This window comes from Drosophila ananassae, chromosome XR, assembly GCF_017639315.1.
Source record: "Drosophila ananassae strain 14024-0371.13 chromosome XR, ASM1763931v2, whole genome shotgun sequence".
In the NCBI taxonomy this organism is placed as follows: domain Eukaryota; kingdom Metazoa; phylum Arthropoda; class Insecta; order Diptera; family Drosophilidae; genus Drosophila; species Drosophila ananassae.
This window is the reverse complement of record NC_057932.1, coordinates 14610241-14637762: the sequence shown is the minus strand read 5'-3', so window position 1 is coordinate 14637762 and position 27522 is coordinate 14610241. Positions and strand designations below refer to the sequence as shown.

At 39.5% G+C, this 27522-nt stretch overlaps 2 protein-coding genes and 1 long non-coding RNA gene across 3 annotated transcripts; 1 reads left to right on the top strand and 2 right to left on the bottom strand.

The window, feature by feature from the left end:
* Positions 1-1662: 1662 nt before the first annotated feature.
* On the bottom strand, positions 1663-2625 carry LOC6505022 (keratin, type I cytoskeletal 9). The gene has a single exon (XM_001965579.4). The coding sequence runs from the start codon at positions 2366-2368 to the stop codon at positions 1820-1822; it is 549 nt and encodes a 182-aa protein (XP_001965615.1). The 5' UTR covers positions 2369-2625; the 3' UTR covers positions 1663-1819.
* A 17549-nt stretch (positions 2626-20174) lies between these two features.
* On the bottom strand, positions 20175-21665 carry LOC116655043. Its single transcript, XR_004310189.2, has 2 exons — positions 21375-21665; positions 20175-21298 (listed from the first exon to the last, which is right to left on the bottom strand). It is a non-coding gene; the product is annotated as an uncharacterized LOC116655043 (long non-coding RNA).
* A 2970-nt stretch (positions 21666-24635) lies between these two features.
* On the top strand, positions 24636-25620 carry LOC6505245. The gene is made up of 2 exons (XM_032452079.2): positions 24636-24814; positions 24867-25620. The coding sequence occupies exon 2, from the start codon at positions 24975-24977 to the stop codon at positions 25392-25394; it is 420 nt and encodes a 139-aa protein (XP_032307970.1). The 5' UTR covers positions 24636-24814; positions 24867-24974; the 3' UTR covers positions 25395-25620.
* Positions 25621-27522: the final 1902 nt, after the last annotated feature.

Genomic DNA, 27522 nt, shown 5'->3' with positions numbered 1-27522 from the left:
TCTCTTTATATAGACCCAGAAAAAGTTGCGTGCTGGAAGTGGAATCTCTCTCCGGTCCAGGGTCTCCAGTTCTAGTTCTAGAGTGCACTGAAACAAATACCTCTCTTATTTTATTCGAGCCATCGAAGCGATTAGTTACTTTTCCAATAAAAATAATGCAAAATGATGGTGGTGTTGAATGAAAGTATTGTTTCCAGTGACTATAATTAAGCTTGTGTTCTCCAGATTTCTAGCGTGTCTGGTGGTCACAAATCCGCCAACTCATCTCCCGGGCAATCAGTCATCCCCCTACCCTACCCCACTATCTTTATAAATATTAGCATAGTTGGGATCTGAAAACAAAAGGCCCTCATTATTTTCGGCTCATATTCCGATGATACATGGCCCAGATCTCCCGGGAACCGGGAAGAATATATTTATTAAAACGAGGAGCGCTCTGGCTAATAATATGGTAACAAGTAATCCAATTAGGGTCATAAGCCAGCTCCAGCTCCAAAATGATTCAAATGTGATACAATCTCTGGGGTAAGGGCATCCAGTGATCCGCTATGGGGTTTTGGGACGACCCCCTTTTGATTATCCCCCTTGGCTTTTTTTTTTGGTTTGAACTGGTTGTTTGTTTTCGATTTATCCACTTAGTATGCTGTAATAGTTACTCTCTCTAATCTCTAAGCCCCGGCTCTGGCTCCGGCTCTGGCTCCGGCTCTGGCTCTGGCTCTGGCTCCCAATACGATTTGCATATGAAATATATGCGAATCTCGTTTCCGAGGCACTTCCCACATTCAATTAGCCGCACGTTTATTCAACTTGATTTGTATGAATTGGAAATACTTGGCGATGTGACAGCTTCTCATTTTTATTTTTTGTCACTAGAGGGGTGGAGAGGTCTTACATTTTAAAAAATAATATATTTTTTTTATATAGGGGGAGGTAATTTTAAGAGTTTAAGAGGCTTTTCTAAAGATATATGGGTTGTTGGAGGGCAAAATCTTTATAGAATCTGGTTTATAGTTTGTTGTTTATTTATATTTATATTATTAAATATTTATTATAATATATTTACTATAATTATTAGAATCTTAGTGGGATAATTAGATTGGTGTGTTTTTGTTTCTAAAATATCTTTAAAGATATAGGATCTATAAGATATAACCTCCCTAAGTAGGGGTTGTTGGAAGGCAAAATCTTTATTGAATCTTGTTTAAAGTTTGTTGTTTATTTGCATTAATATTTATTATATATATAATGACTATGATTATTAGAATCTTAGTGTGATAATTAGATAATAAGTGTCTTATTGTATCTATAATTTCTTTAAAGATATAGGATATATATATATAGAAGATATAACCTCCCTAAGTAGGTAGGAAAAGTGTTTCTCAGCTTGCCTCTCCCAGTTTAAATGTTTGTTTAAAATATTATGTATATTTAATTAATAGATACTATATATTTTAGAACTGTGAACAAAACCTGTTTTAATGCAAAACTCTATATAGAATTAAGGTTCTGTAGCTACGTAATCACGGAATAATCAGAGTAATCTTTATAAAAGTGACCTACAAAAAGTATAGCACTTTTTGTGACACTTTTCCCAAGAAACATTACAATTGTCTAAGCCTAGAATAAACCTTAAATAGTATATAATTTAAATAAAAAACACTGTTTTAAGATTAAGTGAACAATAATTTTATTTGAACGGCCAACTGACAATTTCGAGGCACTTGTGGAAGGTTGGGCTTTCTGGAAACTGAGATCCTCTCGACCCATTTATGTGGCGCTTGGATGGCGTTTGGTGGATGGTGGTTCTCTCCCAGAACCTCTACCAGAAACCACCCTTACCACCGGACATGGAGCCACCGGCACCACCGCCGCCGTAGTTCATGCTCATGTCCATGCCGTTGTAGGCGCAGAAGGCCTCTCCGTTGTCGATGCAGGGCTCGTAGGGTCCTTGCGACTGCCCGAAGAAGCTCTGGGGCAGATTGCAGGTAAGTGGAGAGCTGACCGTGCCGCTCATGGGCATGCTCCCATGGCCGTAGTCGCCCATTCCCATTTGGGAACTGGGCATGGGCATTTGCATTCCCATACCAGCCATTCCGGCCATTCCGGCCATTCCGGCCGACATGCCAGACATGCCGGACATGCCGCGCTGCGAGTGTCCTCCGCCTTGGGATGAAGACGCTGAAGCTCCGCCAGAGTTGCCGAATCCCATTGCACCTGGCATTTGTCCACTGAAGCCGGCGGCAGAAGGTCCGCCACCGGATCCGCCGGCTGTCGGCTGGCCGGTCGGCTGCATCAGATCCCCCATCTGCGGGTATACGGGAGCGTTAACGGGTTGGCCGTTCCAGAAGGAGTATCCGCCGTTCGACATCTTCTCGCGTCTAATTTCGAATCGAAAATTTCGAAAAAAAATTTGTTTTTTTTTCTTAACCAAAAACCGAACGGGGTAGAATAATTTTTGGATTATATTCGGACCAAAATGAAAGGCCGCTGGGAATTTTGGATTGCCGAACGATGTTAACAGTATGAATTATCAGAAAAGACTGAAGTTGTGTAATTCGAGTCGGTGGAAGGATGGGAATTTGAGTTTGACATTTCAGCTCATGGATTGCTTGATTTTGGAATTATTTGAAGAAATAGTTACAGGGGTTACTGAGATTTCTATTTTTGCTCTAAGGTGCTAACTTGAAGAGATCTCAGATCTCCTTCTGATAAATGATACAAGTCATTAGAAGTTGACTTTCTGGAACTGATTTGGCAGTTAATTCCTTCCAGCCTACAGCCTCCCAAGAAAGCCTAATATCTCTGCTTATAATTCAGGTCATTCCATGTTATTTAGCATAACATTTTTATATTCTGATAAATGCCGTGCTTTTTTTTCCTTCCTCCTCGTTCTTATTTCCATTTTCATCTGTCGTCCGTGCCTCATCCTGTCTTGGCTTAGCCTTGCCTTTGTCCTGTCTCGCAAGGGGCGGGGTGGTTGGGGGTGGGCGTGGCATGACCAACGTTTGTGTTAATTTTTGAAAAAGGACGCCAACTGTCATGATGCAGCGCAGATGATAATGATGAAGACGCGGAAAGTGTGGCAACAAACGTTTTTCCCGAAAGCAGGGTATCCAGAGGGTGTGATGGGTTATAAGGGGAATTTCTTAATCCTAAATATACCAAAAATACTAACAAGTATTACTTCCATAGTCACTATATATACAATATTGAATGTTTTTAGTAATAGTTCTTATTTCTTTACAGGGTATTAATAAAGTCAAAACACACTCTCCAATTTATGGTCTCACTTGATTCTTGTGCCAAGCAGAAAATGCAAAACACTTGAACTGAGTGGAAACGAAGGCGAAAGCAAAATAAGCAACAACAAAATGTCTTTCTTAACAAACACCAGAAGCACTGAAAAAATATACTCTTATACACAATTAATACCAAATCCAGCATTTTTGGTAATAACGTATACGTAATTTCTAAATAAATATTACGTATACGTAATGATCAAAGAGTCTGAGGCATATTACGTATACGAAAAGGTAGCCTCAAGGCAATTTCTCTTAAATAGTAATACCGTTTTTGATTACGTTACTCTTTTTCTAGCGGTGCATTGGGAGGAAAAGAGAAAGCAAAGCATAAGCAGCGGGGCGAGAAAAAATGAGCCAACATGGCAGGGTGTTGATAATGATAGCAAAGACAAAAGCTTCGGCCATGCCTAATGGGACTTACAGGGTGTCAAAAAGAGAGCGGCAGGGGCGGGGCAGGGCAGAGGCAGGAGGCAGGAGGACGTGGCTGGACGTCCTTGACGCGCTGCAGTGGCGACATCGTAGTTAAATTGCCTGTCCTCGGCCGGCGTCAACATTGTGTCATTGCTAGTATTAAATCAGAGCCAAACAAATGGTGATACACAAGTACGGTACGAGTGGAAGGGGGTAGTGGAGGGGCAGTGGAGGCTTCGGCACACACAGAGATTAACTGAAATGTTTAAGATACGACAACAACTAAACAAAAGTAAGAAATCTCAAAGTTTACACAATATAAACGATTAATTACAAGAGCCAGATTCTGCCAGATCGACTGTGGCAACCCTGAACTGACCTTGTGCTGCCCGCCATATTGATGAGCGGGAAAGAGAGTGGGAGTGGGCAGAGCGAAGAAGTGGCAGCGGAAGAGAAAGCATTCAGTGCATAGTTCATCAAGTTGGCAAACAAACGCATGCCACAGCTGGGCTCTAGAGGGTCGGGGTTGGGGGGGTCAGCCCGACTTGGGTCAAATATGTTAGCAGTTGCATTCTGTTTTGGCTCCGAAGAGCAAACATCCAAGGAGCTGGCAAAGACAAAGGACCAGCACAGTGGGCGAAGATGGTGGGTTAGAAAATTTAAATAATATCAATTATTTTATAATTATATTTGTTTGAAAAAGGCGCAAGTTTGGAAGCAAGCCATTTTCCAAATAATATACAATTAGTATGGGAATATTTTGTATTCATTTGTTTGAGAAACAATAACAATAGCACCCCACTGTCGCAGCATCGCCGTTTTATCGCATTACTGCAGCTGCCTTTGCCTTTGCTCTTATTCCCACTCTTACTCCCACTCCCATCCCCACATTCTCTCTTCACTTGATACTCTTCAACTTTAAGCTTGCGGGCATGTAAATTATACTATAAGAAGAAGATAAACGTATATAGCGTAGACTTTACAATACAACTTTATAATTTATTCATCAATTTTTGCATTAAAAAGAAAACATAATTATTCATTTGATATTCAAGCTAATGAAAGGTAACTCTTAGTCGAACACCATAGACTTCTCCCACTCCCACTCCCATTCTCACTCCCGCTTTTCTGTCGGTCACTATATATTTCTCTGTCTGTCCACTGGCCTCCTCCCATGCCATTAGTAGCGATGGGTAAATAAGCTTAGTTCACTTGGCCGACTAAGAGAGTGTGAGTATAAGAGTGGGAGGATGGGCAGAGGGGTGGGCGTTATTGTGGGGCAAGTGCCGAAAGTGGCGAGAGCACTTGAAAAAGTGGCAAAATAATTACCGATAACACAGCTGCCCAGGCACCGATTCCGAACAGTAGAACTTTTTTTTCGCATCCGCGTGTGTGCTTCCTTGGTTTCTCTTTTTTTTTTTTGCAAGTCCTTTTTTGTGTGCCTGACGGCGTATTTCGTTTGCTTTTTTCCTGATTTCCTTCTGCTTTTTTTTTTGTTTGTTTGTGTGTTTCGCTTGTAGAACTCTGGCTTACATAAATTCAATTGTGCGATTCGGCGAGTGTTCCTGGGCAGGAGTGTGTTTGCCTGTGTGTGTGTGTGTGTGCAAGGACTGTGCTCGTGTGGTTGTCACTGCAGTTAGGCTAAACCGATTTGTTTCGTCTCCCGCCCATGCCTCCCACGCTCCTCTCTAAACTCAGCTCCCACGATCCTGGTAAGTTTTCTCTTTTCATATATCGACCGTTTTGATACTCTTTGTTTTTTGAGATTTGAAATAAGGTAAATAACGGTTAATTTTTATAAGACTTTAAGAGGATTTGGTGTATGTATACTATGGAATTTTGTTAAAAAAAAACTATAATAATTATTATAATTAAACAATCATATCCGGTATTTATATTTGTTATGTCTTTAATAAAATTACTCAATTATTTCAAGTAAATAAATAGGAAAAATATTCAAGCTGAATATTGCATTACTCATACGACCCATATGACAAACTCTTATATTATCATAAATATATAAAAATATAATTTTAATAATATAATATAATAGAAATATATCTTATAATATCATTATAGAAAATGTTTTAAATCAAATTTTTCTCTTATACTAAAACTTTTAAATATATATTATTTTCTAAATTTATAAGACCTACGAAGACAACACTGCGTATGAGTGATATGTAGTCTCTAGCAATGCCTCCTAAAATCCTCTTTATTTCATTCCTAAAATGGATAAAAATCAAAATCCCCTAAAAGTATGTAACTATCCAGGGTAGTTGGGATTTCGCTTGACTATTTTTTGTTTAGTGGGGTTATTGTTTGTCCTGCCCCTCTCCCAGTTGACTTTCGACGCTCCCTGTGTCAATTGATGACTCTCGCATGAACTGGCCAAGACCAGGACCTGCCACGACTGCACTGCCAGGACTGGCCAGGACGAAAGAGACAGACAAAAATAAGTAAAGCCTCTGAGCTATAGTCACCAATATCAAATGTCGTTTGTCAAGTTGGAGAGTCAACTTTCGATAATGTTAATTTGCGGTGTACTTTGGCGAGGTGGCGGGGTGGGGGAGGGACTATTTACTGTGCGAAAAGTGGGAAATAAGTGGGGAAATAGGAAGTTGGGAATTTGAGGAATTCAGAAATTGGGAAATTGGGAAAGTCGAAGTAGTTAAGCTCCACTAACAAGTTAAACTGATCAACTTGTGGTCGACTTTAATGACTGTCGTCCTCCTAATCACTCCTTGCCCCAAGGAACTTCCTGTTTTTCCTGTAAGGATGAGGGGGGGAGGGGGAGTGGGGGGAAGAGGTCCTTGCCGCATCACATAGCCATAGCCATAGCCATGCCAATTTATTTAATATGCCGTACGTGAGCTTCCGTTTTCTGTTCAGCCTCGTTTATGGCCACTGACTCTGATTCTCTCGTTCTTTTCTTGTTTTTGTCCTTAGAGTCCTTGCGAGTGTGAGAGTATGTGTGTAAGTGTGTGTTTTACTTCTCGCATTTCATTTCATTTTACTGGACGTTTTCAAATTTTTCACTTGAGTGAGCTTTAGCAGGCGGTTTCACATCTTTAACGATGCGAACGGGGGCCAGAGCGAAAAAAATTCTACGGCCAGGAGCAGGGGGAAGGAGGAACAGGACTCCCGACTGGTCAACCATTTGTAATGACCAAAGCCGTAAGGACGTGCAAGGACCTCCTCTCCACTGACCGGAGCTTTATGCCTGAATGTTTGCAAGTAAGAGAGGAAAAAAAAAATATAATAATATGGGTATTGTTGGCGATTTTTTGAAGAGGCTTTCTAGTATCCTGGCAATCCTGGCAAAAAAAATGGGTTGAAAATATTTATAATATTTGTATTATTTGAATTTCTACCTCAAAAAGGATACTAGAAACTATACACAGGACCTAAAAGGAAATAGGAAGTCTAAAATCAAAATAATAATTAAAAAAAATAAAATAAAAAAGTTTCTTCTTGAAAGTTTAAACTTAAAATGCTTTGTTAATTTTATATATTTTTAATATCAAAATTTTTTAAATAATTTTCTTCGAGTGTATGGGTATGTGTTTCTAAACAGCTGTTCCGTGTGACGGGGCTTACTGTTAAAGAGGATTCCGTCAAGGACACCAGCACGCTGGAGAATTATGTTCAAGTCTCGGCAGTCGCAGCTCATTCGTCCTCATCGCCATCAGTCTTGGTCCTGGCCAGCTGAGCTTGGCTCAGTCCGACTTGGCCAGGCCGAAATCCGAAATCCAAAATCCAAAATCCTAGCTGCCCAGGCCAGGCCAGCCGGGCCAGTCAGGACCTTGCCGACCTCGGCTCATATGCGAGTCTTTGTGTTTGCGCATTCAAGTGACGGTGGGGTGGCAGCTGTGCCGTATCCGCATTCGCATCCGCATCCGCATCCGCATCCTCATCTTTATCCTTGTCTATGTCCTCTTTATCCTGTGCCACCCCAATGTGCCACAATCCACATCCTTGTCTTTGCCATTCTTTCTGCTATTTTAGCTTGTTTTTTTTTTTTTTTTTCTCGCTTCTGCACCAAAGTGAGTATTTCCATATTTATAGTTTTTTGAAATAGCTTCTAACTAGCTTAGCAGGCTGGCTTTGCCAACACGAAGGGGGGGAGGAGAGGGGGAAGGATGGGGCAATGGGGCTTAAGGACACCATGGCTGGCGAGTCCTGGCGAGGAAATTGAATATCCACTGGTCATTTTTGCATAGAAATTGCTCGATTTTCACGGCGTCCTTCTCGAATTTGCAAGTTTCTTGCCAAATTGTTTGGCTTTTGGATTTTGGCTTTTATTTTAGATATTTTTGTTGCAATTAAAAACAGGATGTGGCCATTATTTTTGGTGGATAATTGTTTAAGAAAAAGGATGCCAAGTTTTTATATTTTTATGGTAACTATTAATTTTTAAAAAGAAGTTCTAAAAAGCACATTTTTACGAAGATTTCAAAGGCAATATATCTTGATTTAAAATTGATTTTTAATTTGAATTTAAAGGCTTTTCCTTTAAAATAGAGTCTATTATTAGAATGAAAAGTTTCCTGATTTAAAAAACTCTCTATTCCCCAGAGAAATTTAAACTTTTCAGCATAAAAATAAAAATATAAACTTGCAAAAGACAGCCAAAAAGTAAATATTATCCTGAATTTCATAAATATTTTCTGGCGTTGAATTAAGAAAGGCATTTCCCTTTCACCTCAATTATATATAAGATGAATTCCCCAAAGATCCTCCCACCAAACACACACATTCGTACATTTTAGTTCCATTTCCATCGACTGACTTATTTTACTTCTTCATAAGGACACAAGGACGATGGCGAGCGAGGCCCAAAGGCATTCCAGTGAGGCAGGATTAGGGTCCCTATCATCAGTCCATTTAGTGGAGAGGGGCTGGGGGGTGGGGGTCTCATCTCCATTTTTTTCGTTGTCTGTTCGGGTCTGGCTGATGACCTTCAGCAGTTTACTGACATTTATAAATTTTTATAAGGTTCAAGGGTTCAATAACGCAGCATGACAAAATTTATCGCCACAACGTGTTCATAACACACACACATATGCGTATGTGTGTGTGTGTGTGTGGGGGGTAGTTTTTTGTTAAGGATTCAAGGGGGGAAGAGTCCTGGGGGAAAGGGGAGGGGGCCCTGGAATATTGATGGCAAAACTTCATGAAGCATAGCCAACTTTTTCGCATCGTTCCCCCTTTTTTTTTTTTGTAATGCGTAAATGTCAGATAAGCCACGCCCCCTTTCCGCCTATCGCATATGCACTAAATCAAGAAATAAAGTAAAGACTAATTGATATCCTGTGGGAGTTTCAAGGACGAAGGTCTCAAAATTATTAAATAATAGTAATCTTACTTCCATTTATTTTTGAGATTCAATTCTTGAAACTTTTTCTTGAAAATCAACAAATACTCCATAACGCTTAGCTTGTTATATCCTTGAATCCTTTATATCCTTGTGTGGTATTTTCGCTGGTGCGTGCAATTTTTGGCTTACAGCTGTCAGCTGTAGCTGACTAACCAACAAAACGCGAAAACTAAACGAAGCAAACAATTTGCTTTCCAATTTGGACTTGGAAATGAATCGAAGGGATCCACGAACCAGGATACAGGGCGCACTACCCACTACGCAGGACCCTGGCCAGGACAACTGGCAACATTCGCTTGTTGACTATGCATGAGACGGAGACACCGCAATTCGGTCCAAGAAATCCGGGAAACTCCGGAAAATCTCTCAGAGTCGTCCTTGCCACACAGTAGCAGTAGCAGCAGTCCCAGAAAAGGACCAAAAAAAAAAGGAGAATCGGACCTGCTTCGTTGTCGATTGCCAAATGAATTTTGTCAGGCAGCGAAGGTTGAAATTGGCTTTTGCCTTTTGGCGAACGTATTTTGAATTTTAATGCCAGAAAGGCAAAAGCCAGCAAGTCGGCAAGCCACCTAGAGGGCGGGAAAAGGGCTAAGGCGGCGCCGGATATGGCCAGGAAGAGGAAGCAGAACCCTTTTTTTTTCCTCGTCTTCTCCGACTGGCGCCTTTGTTTGTGAGACGAGATGCCTAAAAAACAAACAAACGAGCACAAAGGCACACACATCGCACCACAGGACTATTTCATTAGCAAAAGTCGAAGACGTTTCTCTGGAAGATGGAATTAACACACTAAGAAATAACATTTAAACCTAAAAAATATATTAAATTAATATATAAATTATTTCTTATTTAATAATTCATTTATAAACTATATTTAAATTTTCATATTTTTTTTTTTAAATCGAAACCCTTGTTTTATTTTATGGGTTTTTGTAGGTTAAGGTCTGTTTTAGGATTTTTGGTTTTTTGTTTAGCTAGAAATCAACACATTCAGAGCCTCACACACACATTCACACCCCCATAAAGGACTCAAACACACACAGATACTACAAAGCAACCGCAATGGGATTGGATTAACATTCTGACAGAATCCATAGCATACTTATGTGGGCCGAGAAGAGACTTAGCCAGGAGTCTAGAGAAAAAGGATAAAGGATAACGCTGAGGTGCCAGGTGGCAGGAAGGGGACAGGAAGGGGGCAGGAAGGGGGGGAGCTGAAAAGGAGCTGAGAGTGCCATCTTAGTTGCGGTTGAACACTTGCCTGGCTGGATGGAAAAGTCAAGCCGGGAGCCGGGATGGGAAAAATGGCAGCATATTTGAATACTTGATTTCATTTATTATGTATGCGTGTGTCGGCATCATCCTTGTATTTTCACACAAGCATATATCACTAAGGATGTGCCAGAGTGTGTGTGTTAATTTCCAGCCTCAATAACAAATCATTCAAACACTAACATTCCTTGAACTCTATCCGCATCTACATAGATTATATTTAATTGAAAATTCTGGGCATTGAGTTCCCATTAGGCCTTGATGCGTTAATGAATTCAATCACCATTTTGTGACATCCTCCGTTCGCCAATAATAATCATTCTGATTGAAATGCGGCATTAAGATTATCACTTTAAATGCTCAAATATTTTTAATGGCAATTAGCTTTATGGTTTGTTCATTTTGCTGATTTGTTATTTAAGAGGACCTTCCACCAAGTGTGAGTGTGAGTGTGAGTGTGAGTGTGCGTAAGGTCATGGCACACATTTGACAAAGAGGTCCTGCAACCTGTCCTGCCATCCACTACCCTCTGCCTGTGTCCATGTCCTTTGTTGTTTTGGTTTTGGGCTTGATTAGACTCCAAGTATCCCCGGCCTGTGTGTGGGCGAGAGAGGTGACCTTGCTTTTGGCCCAATCTGGCCGGCAGTCTTGGCCCCGCTCCAAGCCAAGTCAACCAAAAAGAGCGCGACCATAAAAGTGCCTCGGAATCGGAACGCCCAGGAAGATAAAACAATAATTGAAAATGCTCCCAAGGACCTCGTGTAACGTGTAACGGTAGTGGTGAACAGTTCGGGATTCTGAACTTGCGGGGCACGCTTTACTATTCCGGCTTGGGCTCGTCGGCTTGGGGGGTGGTGGTCTTGCTCCGTACAGAATCCCACGCAACTACACATTATTATTAATTAGAAATCGAAATTAGCGTGCTGCGACAAAAAAATACTCAAACAGGAAAACTGTAAAAATATCTAGAGCTAAACGATAACCGGAAGAACAGAAGGACAATTTCAGAGAAACCAGAAGAAAGGGAAAGAGAAAGAGGAGAGAAATACAAAAAAAAATTGCGATACACAGCTGGAATGTGTACGCTTCATGCCCTACCCAACCTACGATCCTCTCCGCTCGAGCATGGCTCTGAGGATCCCTTTATATCCTAGGATCTGAGAAACAACAGCATGGTTCAGTTATAAGTTTAGTTATTCATTATATTATTATTTCTTCAAACGTTATAAAAGGTAATAATTAAAAGATACATGTTTTTGTTTTGTGCGATAGGAAATTATACCCAAAGATTAATATCAAATTTTGTAAAATGTAGAAAAATAGTAATCATAACAATAAATTAAAACTAAATATAAAGGAATATTAAAAAAAATGTATTAATGTTAGAAGATATAAAAAAAAAATGTTAAAGTAACGGCTTAATTAATAAAAAAAAGGAAAATAAACAAAAAATTTAAATTCCTATCCCAAACGTGGCAATAACTTGGCGGCAATATTCGGAAAAATAAATTTAATTTCTATTGTTATTTGACGTTATTCATTTAATATTAAAAAAAAAGGAAAAAATAATTTTTTATATTTTTAAGCCTTTATAAAATTTTCAAACATATTTTTTTTTCCAGTGTATTTAAAAATTTTCTTTTATCTAAATTATTTTCAGGTTTTCATTCTCATCTGTAATCTCTGATCATTTTATTTCAATAATATTAAATTAAATAGAATTCATTCCAAAATTTCTCTCAGTGTAGCCAAAGCTCGCTGACTAAAAGATAAGCTCGCTGTAAATATAACCGTTCTTTGATTCTTTTTTTTCCATCTTTCTATTTCGCAAAATTCGTTTTAGTGAGAATGTAACTTACACCAACAACAAAAAAAAAAAATGATAATTTCATGCAGTTAAATTTTTGTGTTGTAAAAAGTAAATATAAATTAAGAAAACAAACTCACTTGCATTTCCATGACGAAAGATCGATCTCCCGCGCTGGCGTGCTGAAAAACGGAATTTTGGGGGGGCTTTTCCCATAATTTTCGGGAAATTCGGAGACGCAAATAATTAAAATTTTTTTTTTGTAACACATCAGAGCTTTTCTTTCAGTGCTTCTTGCTCTTTCAAACCAAACTCAGCAACCAAAACAAAAATAAAAAAAGGAAAAAATCAAAAAAAAAAATAAAAATAAAAATAGAAATTAACAATTTAAATTTCGAGGAGCCTTTCTAATTTCTCTTTGCCGCACGTTTTCACATTTTAACTTTATTTATATAAATTTTCCCATTTTTTTTTAAACTTATTATTTATTTATAACATTTTTAACTATTTATCTTTCCTTTTAACATTTTCTTTTAGGTTTTCGTTTTCACCTTCGCATTTAGTTCTTTTATAATATTTATTTTTTTTAGCACTGTTTTAGCTTAATTATACTTTAAGGTTTATTCATTAGAATTCTCACTTCAGTGTTTTTAGTGTATTTCACTTAAGAAAATTTTGGTATACCCAAAAAAAATAAATTTTAATTTTTGTTTCTGCACATTTTCGTTCACGTTTTTTTTGTTTTTTTTGTAGCTCGCAAGCATTAATCTTTATTATTTAATATTTTTCATTATAGCTTTTTTTTGACTTATATTTTTCTCAGTGTGCACGAGGTTTTGGGGATTTTAGGTTAAATTCACGTTTTCACTCCCACTAGGCTTTTTCGCCCACTGTCACAACTAAAACTGCTGGCCCACGGAGTTGCCGATCCCTCGATGGGATAAATAAGGCGCTCCGCGGGACACTTGATGATCGCTGGGCCGGCTCAGGGCTTGCTTCACCTGGATGCCGGGCCGCTGGATGAGGCACGTGGATGTGGATTTTCCTGAGTAAGGCCAGTAACTCCTGAGGGTTCCTATCTTTCTTCCTTCCTTGGATGGGTTGGCAGATTAGGCAGGTTTATCTGGGTAATCTGAAGAAATAACCCAAAAAAAAAATTTTAACCTCTCTGTGAGTAAACACCCACATGCCAAGGCAAGAAAACTTACGTGCGCAGGTCTTTCTGCTATGGAGGTTGAATCGAAAAGAATCTAAGATTCCAGAGCGGAAATCTATGTCGATCCAACCTTACGCCATCATAGGTAAATAGAGCTTTTCAGTGCATACCTGCATACAGCTGATAAGAAGCTGCATCTCGGATGGCAACTCTTAGTTTACCTAACCGGTAATCTACGCTTACGATCTTTGGCGCCAAATATAAAACCATTTGAATTTTTCTTTGGCTTCAGTCGCCAGTACAAAACCCCCCCGCTAAAATCAGACTAGGGTATGATCGAGAGAATACACTAGACTGATTCCGACTGAAGCTATTGTCGAATGTCTTTAGCGTGGTAAGTACCTACAACTTTTCCTTGAAGGTCTTCCAGTTCATAATAGAGGTTACCGATCTTTCTTCGAATCCGAGATTTTACAAACATTGGCCCGAATTTGGCGTTATAGCCAGTTTGAAAGCAGCTTTGCTTAAAGTTACGTCGATATACCTCTTGACCTTCAGTATACGTAACATTACGAGTGCGGAGATCATAGCGCTTCTTGTTTTCCTCGTGCTTTCTATACATTTGCTCGCAAGCTTGTTTGCGAACTATTTCGAAAGAATCCTGCCTGTCAAATCGTAGCGAACGATCGTTCAAAAGATTTAAACGTCGGAGCAGAGAATAGGTCGAACCAGAGGTAACCATATGCTGTCCAAAAGCCATGTAGTACGGACTTGTTCCAAGGCTGGAGTGTATGGAAGACCTCAGCGCGCAAGATATCCGGTTTAGAACTTCATCCCAATCCTTCTGATCCGGGCGTATATACGCTCTAATGGCGGATATGACCGATCTATTTACACGCTCCGAGGCGTTAGCCTGAGGTGAATAAACAGCAGTCAGAGTATGATTAATGCTATATTCCTGCATCAATCCTCGAAACGCTTTCGACCGAAATTGGGACCCATTATCTGACACCATCGTTTCAGGGACTCCAAAAGTCATAAACAGTTCACTGTCTAGATACTTCACAATGACGCTAGAATCAATCTTCCTAACAGGTTTAAGGAAAACAAACTTTGAGAAGTGATCGAGGACGATAAAAATGCCCACGTTTCCACTTCGCGATCTGGGATAAGGCCCGAGAAAATCAACGAAAAGCCTTTGAAAGAACCTCTGAGTCTCCGGTGCTCTTCCCAAAGGAGGTCTGAGAACACAATTCGGTGCTTTCGTGCATTTGCAAACCTCACAAGCGCTTATATAAGCCCTTACGTCTGAAACGAGACCAGGCCAGAAATAGTATCGCCTAATCCTCTCGATAGTTTTGTGTACGCCTCCATGTGAGGCCAAGGAGCCATCATGAGCTAGAGAGAGAACTTTGGGCACTAATTCCTTTGGTAACCAAAGCTTCCATGCGTATTCGTCATGTACCTGTTCCCCGGTTAAGTGTTCCGCTTTACGATACAAATAACCGTCTTCCACTTTAAGATCAGGGAAATTTAGTTTATTTTCTTCCACTCTCTTTATCAGATTAATATACTCCTCTGATTTAAATGATTCGGAGTTTAGATCAATAATAAGTCCTTCCGTCAAATCTATGGCAGCAACTGCCTCTTCGTTCACGCGAGACAAAACGTCGGGAACAACGTTTAGTGAACCCTTGCGATGCTCGATCTCGAAAACGTATCTTTGTAACGCTAACGACCACCGAGCTAATCGGGAACTTAAATCGTGGTTCGACATCAACCACTTTAAAGAAGCATGATCTGTAATTATCTTGAATTTCAAACCCTCCACATACGCTCTAAAATTCTTTAAAGCGACGATAGCAGCTAAACATTCTTGTTCAGTGACTGTGTAGTTTTTCTGAGCTTTATTCAATTTCTTTGAAACAAAAGCAATCGGTCTCTCGTCGCCTTCGTCTGAAACCTGCACTAATACAGCACCTACGCCTGTTTTGCTGGCATCACAGTGTATAGCGAACGGCTTCGCGAAGTCTGGACTACATAAATCAGGTGCTTCACTAAGACACTGCTTTAGCCTCTCAAACGCTCTTACAGCCTCTTCGGTCAAGATGAACTTTCGTTTTGTCGTCATCAAGTCTGTCAAAGGAGCAGACAGAGACGCAAAATTCGGCACGAATTTCCGATACCATCCACACATCCCCATAAAGCTTCTCAAGTTCTTTAAGCTTTTTGGTAAAGGAAAGTTGGTAATCGCAGACACCTTTTCTGGGTCTGTACGGATTCCGCCGTCACCTATTATATGACCTAGATAACGCACTCGCCGCATGCAGAAGTGACTTTTGCCAATGTTGATTGTCAAACCTGCACGCCTAATGTGCAATGCTAACTCCCTGAGAACTTCGAGATGATCCTCAAAACTTGCAGATACTATTAGAAGATCATCTAAATATATAAAAACTTCGTTCCTCATGTGAGCTGGCACTACCTTGTCCATTAAACGAGACATGGTGCTCGTAGCATTGCATAAGCCAAACGGCATTACCTTAAATTGGTATAACGGTCTACCTGGTACCGTGAACGCAGTCTTATCGCGCGACTGAACATCTAAAGGCACTTGCCAATAAGCATCCTTTAAGTCTAAGCTAGTTATAAACTCTGCTTTCGGTAATCGGCTCAAAATCCCATTTATTTGGGGAAGAGGATACGCGTCTTTTTCCGTGAAGCTATTGACTTTCCGGCAATCTAAACATATTCTAACTTTCCCTGGTTTAGTAACCATTACTATCGGGGAGGACCATGCACTCTCCGATTCCTCTATCACACCCAATTGCAACATTCTGTCGATTTCAGTATACATTGCCTTTTCGACTGCAGGAGATACAGGGAAATGCCGCTGTTTGATGGGCTTCGCCATTCCTACATCAATAGTGTGGGTTATCAAATTTGTCCTGCCTAATCCTTCCTGAGTAAAAGAAGGAAAACAATTTATGGTATTTGCCAATTTAGCTTTTTCGTCTTCCGACAAATCGTGTTGATCCACCTCGTCTGGGCGGACTGCCTTAGCCGATTCTATTTCCGATATCCTTAAATGTGTTGGAAGAAGATCGTATAACTTCCAAAAGTCTATGCCAAGATATAAATCTTGTTTGAGTGAAGGTACGACATACAGTTTTAAAGGCTTCTTATCATTGCCGTATTCTACGTCAATGTTTAGAACTCCTACTATATTTTGGGATTTCCCGTCTGCTGTCGCAGCGCTGCCTTTTATGGCTCGGTATTCCTTATTCTTTATCACTTCCTTAGCTAATTCTCCCCCTATGCAACTAATCGAAGCTCCCGAATCTAACAAACCGTATACAACTCGATCGAGCAATCGAACCGGTAGAAACGGTCGAGGATCTCTAGTTCCTGCGGGTATGGAATTAATGTGTTTCAAACTGTCTTTGCATCTTTTCACATTTTTCCAAAAAGCCTTTAACCTTCGTGAATTTCGTTTAGCTACGTTAGCTATATTTTGTACTTCATGGATTGCGACGTCCCTTAACTTTGAAATTTTGCTGTGAAGCAGAGAGCTATCTGGGACTATTTGTTCGTCTGGGGAAGAGAGAGATACACTTTGAAGGGTGTCCTCTATTGGTCGGTCATTGTGGACTGATTTCGACTGGCATATGAAGTCTTCTGTTTGTATTGCGACTTCGATATGCCTTGCTTGAAGTTTTTTGAACATTTACTGCAACTTGGCTTGTACGTGTTAGCCGCACCGCATCCGTAACAAAAAACACGTCTTTCTGAGAGACAATCTTGATACCTATGTCCTTCGCTTTGGCAGTTCCAGCATTTTAAGGAAAAGGCTTCGACTCCTGCCTCACCCTCAGGTTCTGATTCTTGGAGATCTACCATTTCATCTCCAAATTCAGCTACTTCACGCCTAAAAGGAACAACCTTAGTGTACCCACTACATCTCTTGACATCAGCGAGAAATGCTTCGCGACGCCTACAAATCTCCCTTAATTCGGACACCGTTTTTATTTCCAGATTCAGGATTTCATGGCGAATTTCAGGACGAAGATTACTTTTAAGTACTCGGACAAGTTTACTTGACACCCAGGGCTGTTCTAACTGATCAATCAGTCCGGATATGTTGTCATAGAAGCTATCGAAGGATTCGTTTGGTTTCTGTTTAGTCGTTCTAATTATTTCCTCTATGTCATTATCATCTCTACTGTGTCTGAATTGAAGACGTAAGGCTGCACAAAAATCCTCCCAAGAGATTTCACCGTACGCCTTATGGTACCGCCAATAAAACTCGTTTGCTTTCCCTTCGAATAGAACACTGCAGTTCCTACACAAAACGGTAAAGTTTCCGTCCAGCATTTGCCTTGTGAGCGCTTCGACCCTGTAAATAAAATTGTCAACAGACATACTTTCTCCAGAAAATTTAATTTTCCAACCATTGAGAATGTGAACCACTTTATCTGGCCGCGTTAGTAATTCAGATGCAACCGTGCGTTGGGAAGCAGGAGAGCGTGGAGTTTCGACTCTATCAAAAACTCTTGGCACCTGATCTTGGAGCTGGGGCTGAGCTGGGCTTGGAGTGAGCGTCACTCGATTCACACTTTCCGAGAAAGCATTCTGTATTAATTCAGACATCTTCTCAGAGAGAGTGGCTAACATCCTCCGCTCCATGGCTAACAAAGTGACTGCGTTGGCTGTGATAATACTTGAATTCGTATTATTGCTAGAACTTCGTATTGAAGTAGAAGGTCCCTCATCTAATGGATTATTAACCGGCTGAGTAGCTTTAGATCTACTTCGAGTTTCTCGAGCTACTTTTTCGGCAGTTTTAGAGGCTGTGGCTCTACATGCCGATTCGCAAACTGGACACTTCTCACTGTTCTTCCAATGAGCTTCAATACATTCTCTGTGGAATTCGTGCTGACATGTTGTTGTATATGCGTTTGCTGAACTAATGTCAGCTTGACATATAGAACACAAAGAATTTGAGGCACTTCCGACTCTCCTATTCGGCGATCGATCTAACCCCATCATACTCAAATAATTCTCAAAAAATGTGACACACGAAAAATATCTCAATATAATAAAGAAAAATTATAACTCAATAAAATTTATATAAACTGAACCCTTAGCTTGTTGTTCTCGTCCCCAAGGATATTGTCATTCTCTTTTCTTACATTTCTCAAAAGGTGTATGGGATTTGGAAGAAAATTCGTTCACATTGACTTAAACTTATTCGAAAGATAATCCTTTCTTTCTACGTAAGTTTTGGACGGTGTACTCTTACACTCGTATTCCAGTGTAAACAAGTTTTCCTTCCAGTAGTTAGAATTTAGATTCAGAAGTTACGAAGATGGGATACGACACTTCTCGCAAGTTGTGCCAGTATTTTCCTCTTTGTTCATCGATAACTTCCTTCATAGAATAGTTTGAGTAGCTCAGTGATTGGTTTTTCCGATCGCGGACAGAAAATCAACCGAAGTTTTGATTTTTTAAATCTGTTTTCCTGCGACTGAAAACTCCAGTCACTTCTGCTTGAGGTAGGAAATTTCCGCTTTATGGTCTAATTCCGGTCAGCTTTGAATACTGATATTCTTTCGGCATGAATTCCAGGAATTCGAACACAATCGAAAATTTAGAAAGGTGAAATTTTGAAGTAACGAAGAAATGAAAGAGTTTCTGAAATTATGTCCTTCGCGAGTCTTAATGAACTTGAATTTATTCACTAAGGCCACAACGATTGGGCGCCACTTTTCTTAATTAATAATAAATAATTATCTGTAACGTGTAACGGTAGTGGTGAACAGTTCGGGATTCTGAACTTGCGGGGCACGCTTTACTATTCCGGCTTGGGCTCGTCGGCTTGGGGGGTGGTGGTCTTGCTCCGTACAGAATCCCACGCAACTACACATTATTATTAATTAGAAATCGAAATTAGCGTGCTGCGACAAAAAAATACTCAAACAGGAAAACTGTAAAAATATCTAGAGCTAAACGATAACCGGAAGAACAGAAGGACAATTTCAGAGAAACCAGAAGAAAGGGAAAGAGAAAGAGGAGAGAAATACAAAAAAAAATTGCGATACACAGCTGGAATGTGTACGCTTCATGCCCTACCCAACCTACGATCCTCTCCGCTCGAGCATGGCTCTGAGGATCCCTTTATATCCTAGGATCTGAGAAACAACAGCATGGTTCAGTTATAAGTTTAGTTATTCATTATATTATTATTTCTTCAAACGTTATAAAAGGTAATAATTAAAAGATACATGTTTTTGTTTTGTGCGATAGGAAATTATACCCAAAGATTAATATCAAATTTTGTAAAATGTAGAAAAATAGTAATCATAACAATAAATTAAAACTAAATATAAAGGAATATTAAAAAAAATGTATTAATGTTAGAAGATATAAAAAAAAAATGTTAAAGTAACGGCTTAATTAATAAAAAAAAGGAAAATAAACAAAAAATTTAAATTCCTATCCCAAACGTGGCAATAACTTGGCGGCAATATTCGGAAAAATAAATTTAATTTCTATTGTTATTTGACGTTATTCATTTAATATTAAAAAAAAAGGAAAAAATAATTTTTTATATTTTTAAGCCTTTATAAAATTTTCAAACATATTTTTTTTTCCAGTGTATTTAAAAATTTTCTTTTATCTAAATTATTTTCAGGTTTTCATTCTCATCTGTAATCTCTGATCATTTTATTTCAATAATATTAAATTAAATAGAATTCATTCCAAAATTTCTCTCAGTGTAGCCAAAGCTCGCTGACTAAAAGATAAGCTCGCTGTAAATATAACCGTTCTTTGATTCTTTTTTTTCCATCTTTCTATTTCGCAAAATTCGTTTTAGTGAGAATGTAACTTACACCAACAACAAAAAAAAAAAATGATAATTTCATGCAGTTAAATTTTTGTGTTGTAAAAAGTAAATATAAATTAAGAAAACAAACTCACTTGCATTTCCATGACGAAAGATCGATCTCCCGCGCTGGCGTGCTGAAAAACGGAATTTTGGGGGGGCTTTTCCCATAATTTTCGGGAAATTCGGAGACGCAAATAATTAAAATTTTTTTTTTGTAACACATCAGAGCTTTTCTTTCAGTGCTTCTTGCTCTTTCAAACCAAACTCAGCAACCAAAACAAAAATAAAAAAAGGAAAAAATCAAAAAAAAAAATAAAAATAAAAATAGAAATTAACAATTTAAATTTCGAGGAGCCTTTCTAATTTCTCTTTGCCGCACGTTTTCACATTTTAACTTTATTTATATAAATTTTCCCATTTTTTTTTAAACTTATTATTTATTTATAACATTTTTAACTATTTATCTTTCCTTTTAACATTTTCTTTTAGGTTTTCGTTTTCACCTTCGCATTTAGTTCTTTTATAATATTTATTTTTTTTAGCACTGTTTTAGCTTAATTATACTTTAAGGTTTATTCATTAGAATTCTCACTTCAGTGTTTTTAGTGTATTTCACTTAAGAAAATTTTGGTATACCCAAAAAAAATAAATTTTAATTTTTGTTTCTGCACATTTTCGTTCACGTTTTTTTTGTTTTTTTTGTAGCTCGCAAGCATTAATCTTTATTATTTAATATTTTTCATTATAGCTTTTTTTTGACTTATATTTTTCTCAGTGTGCACGAGGTTTTGGGGATTTTAGGTTAAATTCACGTTTTCACTCCCACTAGGCTTTTTCGCCCACTGTCACAACTAAAACTGCTGGCCCACGGAGTTGCCGATCCCTCGATGGGATAAATAAGGCGCTCCGCGGGACACTTGATGATCGCTGGGCCGGCTCAGGGCTTGCTTCACCTGGATGCCGGGCCGCTGGATGAGGCACGTGGATGTGGATTTTCCTGAGTAAGGCCAGTAACTCCTGAGGGTTCCTATCTTTCTTCCTTCCTTGGATGGGTTGGCAGATTAGGCAGGTTTATCTGGGTAATCTGAAGAAATAACCCAAAAAAAAAATTTTAACCTCTCTGTGAGTAAACACCCACATGCCAAGGCAAGAAAACTTACGTGCGCAGGTCTTTCTGCTATGGAGGTTGAATCGAAAAGAATCTAAGATTCCAGAGCGGAAATCTATGTCGATCCAACCTTACGCCATCATAGGTAAATAGAGCTTTTCAGTGCATACCTGCATACAGCTGATAAGAAGCTGCATCTCGGATGGCAACTCTTAGTTTACCTAACCGGTAATCTACGCTTACGATCTTTGGCGCCAAATATAAAACCATTTGAATTTTTCTTTGGCTTCAGTCGCCAGTACACTCGAGGTAATATTTATTCTGTGTGGGCTTATGTATTAATAAGGATTTCATAATTGCGATTTAAGCCTTTATTCTCGCAAAAATTCTGCCTTAAAATAAGGTTTTGTTTTCACTTTATAATTGTTTAATTGAATCCATTGAAATTTTAATAAATCCTGCAATTTATTTTACTGCTGATTGAATAAAAACAATTAAAAACGAAGCAAACAAGTCGTATTGTTTCAATGGCTCGTCACTCATACGCCTCGTTGGCCGAGAAACAGTTCTCTCTGTTTTGCCAACAAAAGGTGACAAGATGGCTGAGAAAATGAAGAAGCTGTGTTAGCATAATAATATAGCAAGGATATAACAAGGAATAGCAACAAGAGCAATTAAAAAGGCGACAAAAACAAATGCGAGTGTGTTAAAAATAAAATCAAAAGTGAAAGGCCGTCAAGGTTTCCACTCATTTCTTGTTAAAAATGATTTTTCCGCAGGATTTAAAGTCTGAAAATGATATCAAGCATGTATTACATTGTCCTTGACTATTGGGTATGGAGATTATAACGAAATACCATTTAGTTTCAGTGTAGAATCCTAAAAACGACAGTCGGCAGGAGCGCTTTTAATGACGCAGCAGCAAACACTCCGAAGGCGTCGACCCACTTGCCACTGAGGACTAAGGACATACATATGTACACATTATACAGGATATATGGCATACAGTTGAGTGAACGTGTATGTGTGCCTTGAGCAGCTGTTAAATATTTGCTCAGTTCTTTTTTCCTTCGCACTGCAACCATTTGAAATGTATTAATAATTGTCAAATGTTTAATTAGCCAAACGAACACAACCCGTTTGCCAGGGCAGCCATTACAGCTTACTAAGGACCCAGTACGGTCACACGAAACTCAGCACTGAGAGAAATTACACTAAGAGAGAGTTAATTAAAATTTAAATAAATAAAAAATTGACAAGTAAGTGTTTAAGGTAGTCTTAACAATTAAATAATATTTTGTAGAGCTAATTAATAAATTTCATTAAAATTGAATTATTTCTTTATGTGCATTAAAAGACAGCGACAAATTTTACCGGCGCCAAAAATATGCGTAAAAAGCAGCTGTAGAAATTTCCCATCCCTCTCCTCCACAGCGGGCCAGCATCTCCCCCGCCTGCATCGCCCCTCTGGCCATGGAGGCGGTTTTTGGGGGAAGCCGAAGGGAAATATCCTGCGCCTGGGACTTTGCCACGAGAGAGAGCGACACCAGGCGAGAGAAAATTTCCCCCCAGACAAATATATCGCATGCTAGAAATTTGTCCAATGATTTTGCTTTTTATTTAAATGTTTTCCATTTTCCTAATTAATTATAAAGATAATTTTAAATGGAAAGTATAAAAAATAAATATAGAAAAATTATCAAACTATTTTATGAGAAATATTTAACATATTAAAGCTCTGATTTAAAATGGTGGAAAATATGTGGGATTTAAATAGCTTGGAATTATTAAAATTCCAATGAATTTTTCAACAGTGTATTAATTGCTTGAATGCCACTACACTGTCACATTTTTTTGCATAAATAAATGCGAAAATATATGCACAACACTCTGTATGTGGGTCTCTGAGCGTTAGTCAGTCACTTTCAGTCGGCTGGCATTTAAACCGCATTAAAATGAAATTAAATATTCATTCAGGAATTTAACAGGCAAACACGAAAAAGCGGAAACTGAGAAGGCCAGAAGAGAGAGAGGAGGCCAGGAGAAAAAAGGAGGCCGGTGGAGGACGGTGGCAAAGAGGTAATAATAATAATAATAATAATAATATTGACAACAATGACAGCGCAACTGACACGATTTCTGTTAAATGACGGATAAAAAGCGAAAATTACGATTGTATTAAAAGGAGATGGAATCAGTGACAGAGAGAGGAAGAGAGGCAAGCAAAATGGCGGACAACGCCATTACAAAAGATGCCGAAATATTGAAAAAGGGAGGGAGGTCGGGGGATAGAAAGGACAACTATCAGAATGCCATTAATTCCTACCAATTTACGAAACGCCCGTCTTAATCTGGTTTTAATGTTGTGCATTTGCCATGTAAAGTGCATAATAAAATTGTAGAAAATTTAATTATGCGCAATTAATGCGCATTAAATGCAGAAAACAACAAAGCAGAGGGCGGGCCAGAGTGGGCGGCGTGTTAGTGGGCGTGCCAATTGATGTCCACTAATTGACTGCCATCGGCCCATTGCGAAGTGTTCGGTCAGCTGCTAATTAACCTTCGAACTTCGAGGCGATGCCGGGGACGGAAGTGAAAAATATGTTAAAACCAGAGCCAGAACCAGAGCCAGAACCAGAGCCAGAACCAGAGCCAGGATAATCTTGGGACACAGGACGCGGCCAAGGACCATTAAAAAACAAAAAGAAAAATTAACAACCAAAAGCTGGGAGAAAGAAATAACTCTCAACGGCAGATAATTTCATTATTAAGTCTCACATAATCATCTGATTCTTAAGTGGAATGCCTTGAAACAAGCGGAGAAATCTAAAATTTCTATAAATTTGTTGTATATTTTTTTTGAAATAAAACTATTTTAAAATTGAGAAAATGCCCAGAAGTATTCTTTGGCATTATCCTGCAAAAATGGTTATAATTCTTGTAAGAGCCATTAGTTCCCCAAGAGCAATACCTTAAAACGATTTCATTCTATCTATTATTTTTAATTAAAATTTGAAATTGAGAAAATGCAGGTGATGCTGGCTTTGTGTCCCCAAGAAGGAGTATAATTCTTCTAAGAGCCATCAGATCTTTTAGCAAAATATCTAAGAACAGGTGGAGTACCTCTCTACCTCTACCTCAATCTCTTAGTCATAACAAAAACCCACTTGTTATATATCCTGGTAGGAACTATATTAAGGCCAGTTTCTAGTTAAACACCTGATTGAAGTTGATGCTGAAATCCTGGAAACCCGAAATCAAGCAGGCCCTGGAACTGGCCTTTGGAGCTGTCAAGTCCTGCCCCCGGGCCTCGTCTCCTATAGAGCTCAGTTACATTCGAGACTCGACAACGTTCAGACCGTGCGGTTGGTGCCAAATTCAGAGTTTTAGTTTAGAAATTCGTCAAAATTCAAAAACTAAATTGCGGGGGTAAAGAGGAAAAGGGCAACTCTCCTTCTTTAAATAAAAAAAAAAAAAAAAAACCGGAAAAAGGTACGAAAGAGTTAATTATTGTGATGTTTTTCTTAAATATTTTCATTCGCAGAAGACCGTTCCTAAAAAATCAGAGAAAACTGAAAAAAAAATCGTTAAGAATTCTGTGAAGTTCGTGCCAAGAGTCAAGTGCTACCGTAGACGTTTCTCTCAAGACAGGATGTCGAGCGGATTCTCATTCTGGAATGGCCAGCCGGTGACCTCGCCCGTCTTCCCGCAAATGGGTGACCTGTTGAGCCCGAACTCGTCGGGCTTCCAGTGGCCCAGCGGATCCGGAGCGGCGGGACCAGCAACGGCAGTGGGCATGTCCCCCAGCGGAGCTCGTTACTTCCCCGGTGTCGGACTCGGGGCTTCGCCAATGCAGATGCAAATGGCTGGGATGGGCGATTTCCGGCATCTGAACTGCCCCACCATGGCGATGGGCTATTTTGGTCAGCCCCAGAGCCAGTATGAGCCGTGCATCGAGAATGGAGAGGCCTTCTGCGCCTACAACGGCATGGACATGGCCATGCATATGCACGGGGCCGGGGGGATGGCGGGACCAGGTGCCGGGGCTGGCGCCAAGGGTGACTTCTGGTAGGCGCCATGAACCCACCAACCCACCACCCCACCCACTGTAGCCCTCGGGCTTATGTCCCATCCACTAATCCAGACGAAGAGTATCCATGTTGTCGTCGCATCCTCAGACTTGGTGTTTGGAGTGAGAGTCGATTCCCTGGTTGCGTGTCTTTAAATATGGCTTTTCTTTGTCTTCTTTCAATTGAAATTTTTAGGTTTTATTAAATTGTATAATTTAAAACTAAAAACTTGAATGTAATTTAATCATAACGTTCAGGGCATCCTGGGCTGAGAATTTATGGCAAGCGGAGGGCTCCATTTGATTGCGAATATTATTTTATTTTATGTCAACTGCTTGCCAGCCAACCCCAACCCCCATTTTTTAGTCCCATCAAATGCAAATGTTTATGGCAGGTCCTGCCGCAACCCTTCCTTATATTATCCTGCAGTCTGCATGCCGATGGCGCTTGCTTTTTATGGTTCTGCATAGTTCTGGGGAGCGGCGGAGTATTTATGGTCCAGCTATGGAACTGCAGAGGGATCCCTCTCGTCCTGGACACGTTGCAACAATTTCAATTAACTACCATTTTTTCTATATTTTTTTTCTATTATTTTTTCTACATTTTGTTATAGAAATCTCTCGATTTAATTGTCAAAGTTGTACGAAATGGTTAAGGTAATCCAAATGGTCTCGATAAGGGCTGTTGGTTCTAAACGATCTGAAATGGAAAGTTTAGGCCCAAAACCCCATCGGAAGGCTAATCCCTCCATTCGAATCGGAACCACATTTGTTTGGTACTCGAAACAAATTGTGTATTAATTTTGCACTGGCTGGGAATACTGACTGGTTTTGGGGCCAGAAGAAGTTTCAAAAAACACAAACTTTTGGCCATTGCACACACATGTTGGTCCTGGCCAGGAAGGAGGGCCGCCGAAGGATGGCAGGATGGCAGAAGGACCTGGCCTCTGGCTGACCCCCATAAAACTTTGAGCTTTCGAGCAGGAAAAGCCAAAACAATGGCATAAGTCATTTTTAATTGCCTTTTATCGAGCGCCCGAATGGGGATATTTCCTTGGTAATTGGAAAATATTTTGATGTCACACCGAGGGAAATTATTTAAAAATATTAAATATAATATTTTTATTAATGATTGGGCTGCTCTTAAAAGCCATTTTCTTCTCTATATATTTTCCATATTATTTAATAAGTTTCATAGTCAGTTCTTAGAATTATTTGCAGTGTAAGGACTATGAAAAAGTCAGAACAATATTCCCAGGACAATTACATTTTACGATATCTGTTACATTTTGGACATTTCTTAAAGGGAATACAAGAAAAAAGAGTTTAAAGGAGCCAGTCCTGCTCTTGATATATTCCCCGTCTTAAAAATAAAATTTCCCTTTTGTCCAAATATTGATAGAATTTTGATTTATGGACTTGCTGAAAACCATTAAAAGATATAAGAAACTAGCCTTGAGAGGAGGAAGTTTAAAAAGGTTATTTTCACATAGAATTTGAACTTTTTTGAAGCATTTTTTAGCCATGTATTTTCCAATTTAACCTGTCAGCGATTTTGGCCAACTGTTATTGTTCGGTCACGACCAAGTTATTAGCGTCATTTGCTTTTTTCGGTTGGCGGGACAAAGTCTGAAAAATGATAAGCGTCGGGGCGCGCAAAACTGACATGACAGACACTTCTGTCCCTGTCTCTGGGCCCAGTGTCCTGGGACGCTGTCCTGATGCCAACCAGACAGGACAGCGAGGGAGGGCTCTACTGTCTCTCCACTAAATCTCCAGTCGAACAGATTTCTCCTCTCATTAGCGGGCGGTGGCCAAATGGTGGCCAAAAACCATAACAAGTAGCCGACCCGTTGACCATTGGCCGGGTCGGTAAGTTATGCAAGTTACTTACCTGATTTTACTAGCGCCCGAGCCTGAGTCTGAGTCTGAACCGGAGACCGGAGACCGCTCAACGGCTCGCCGGCTTCAGATTTATGGCATTGGCTATTAATCAAAGACAGGAGCACCTCATCCTCATCCTGGCGAGCGTGCAGGTCCTGCAGCTCCTGTTCGCACCAGTTTAGAGCCACACAAAATTTATGCCATCCACCTCGCGCCGTGAACATTCAATTTTTGAAATTGGCTACGA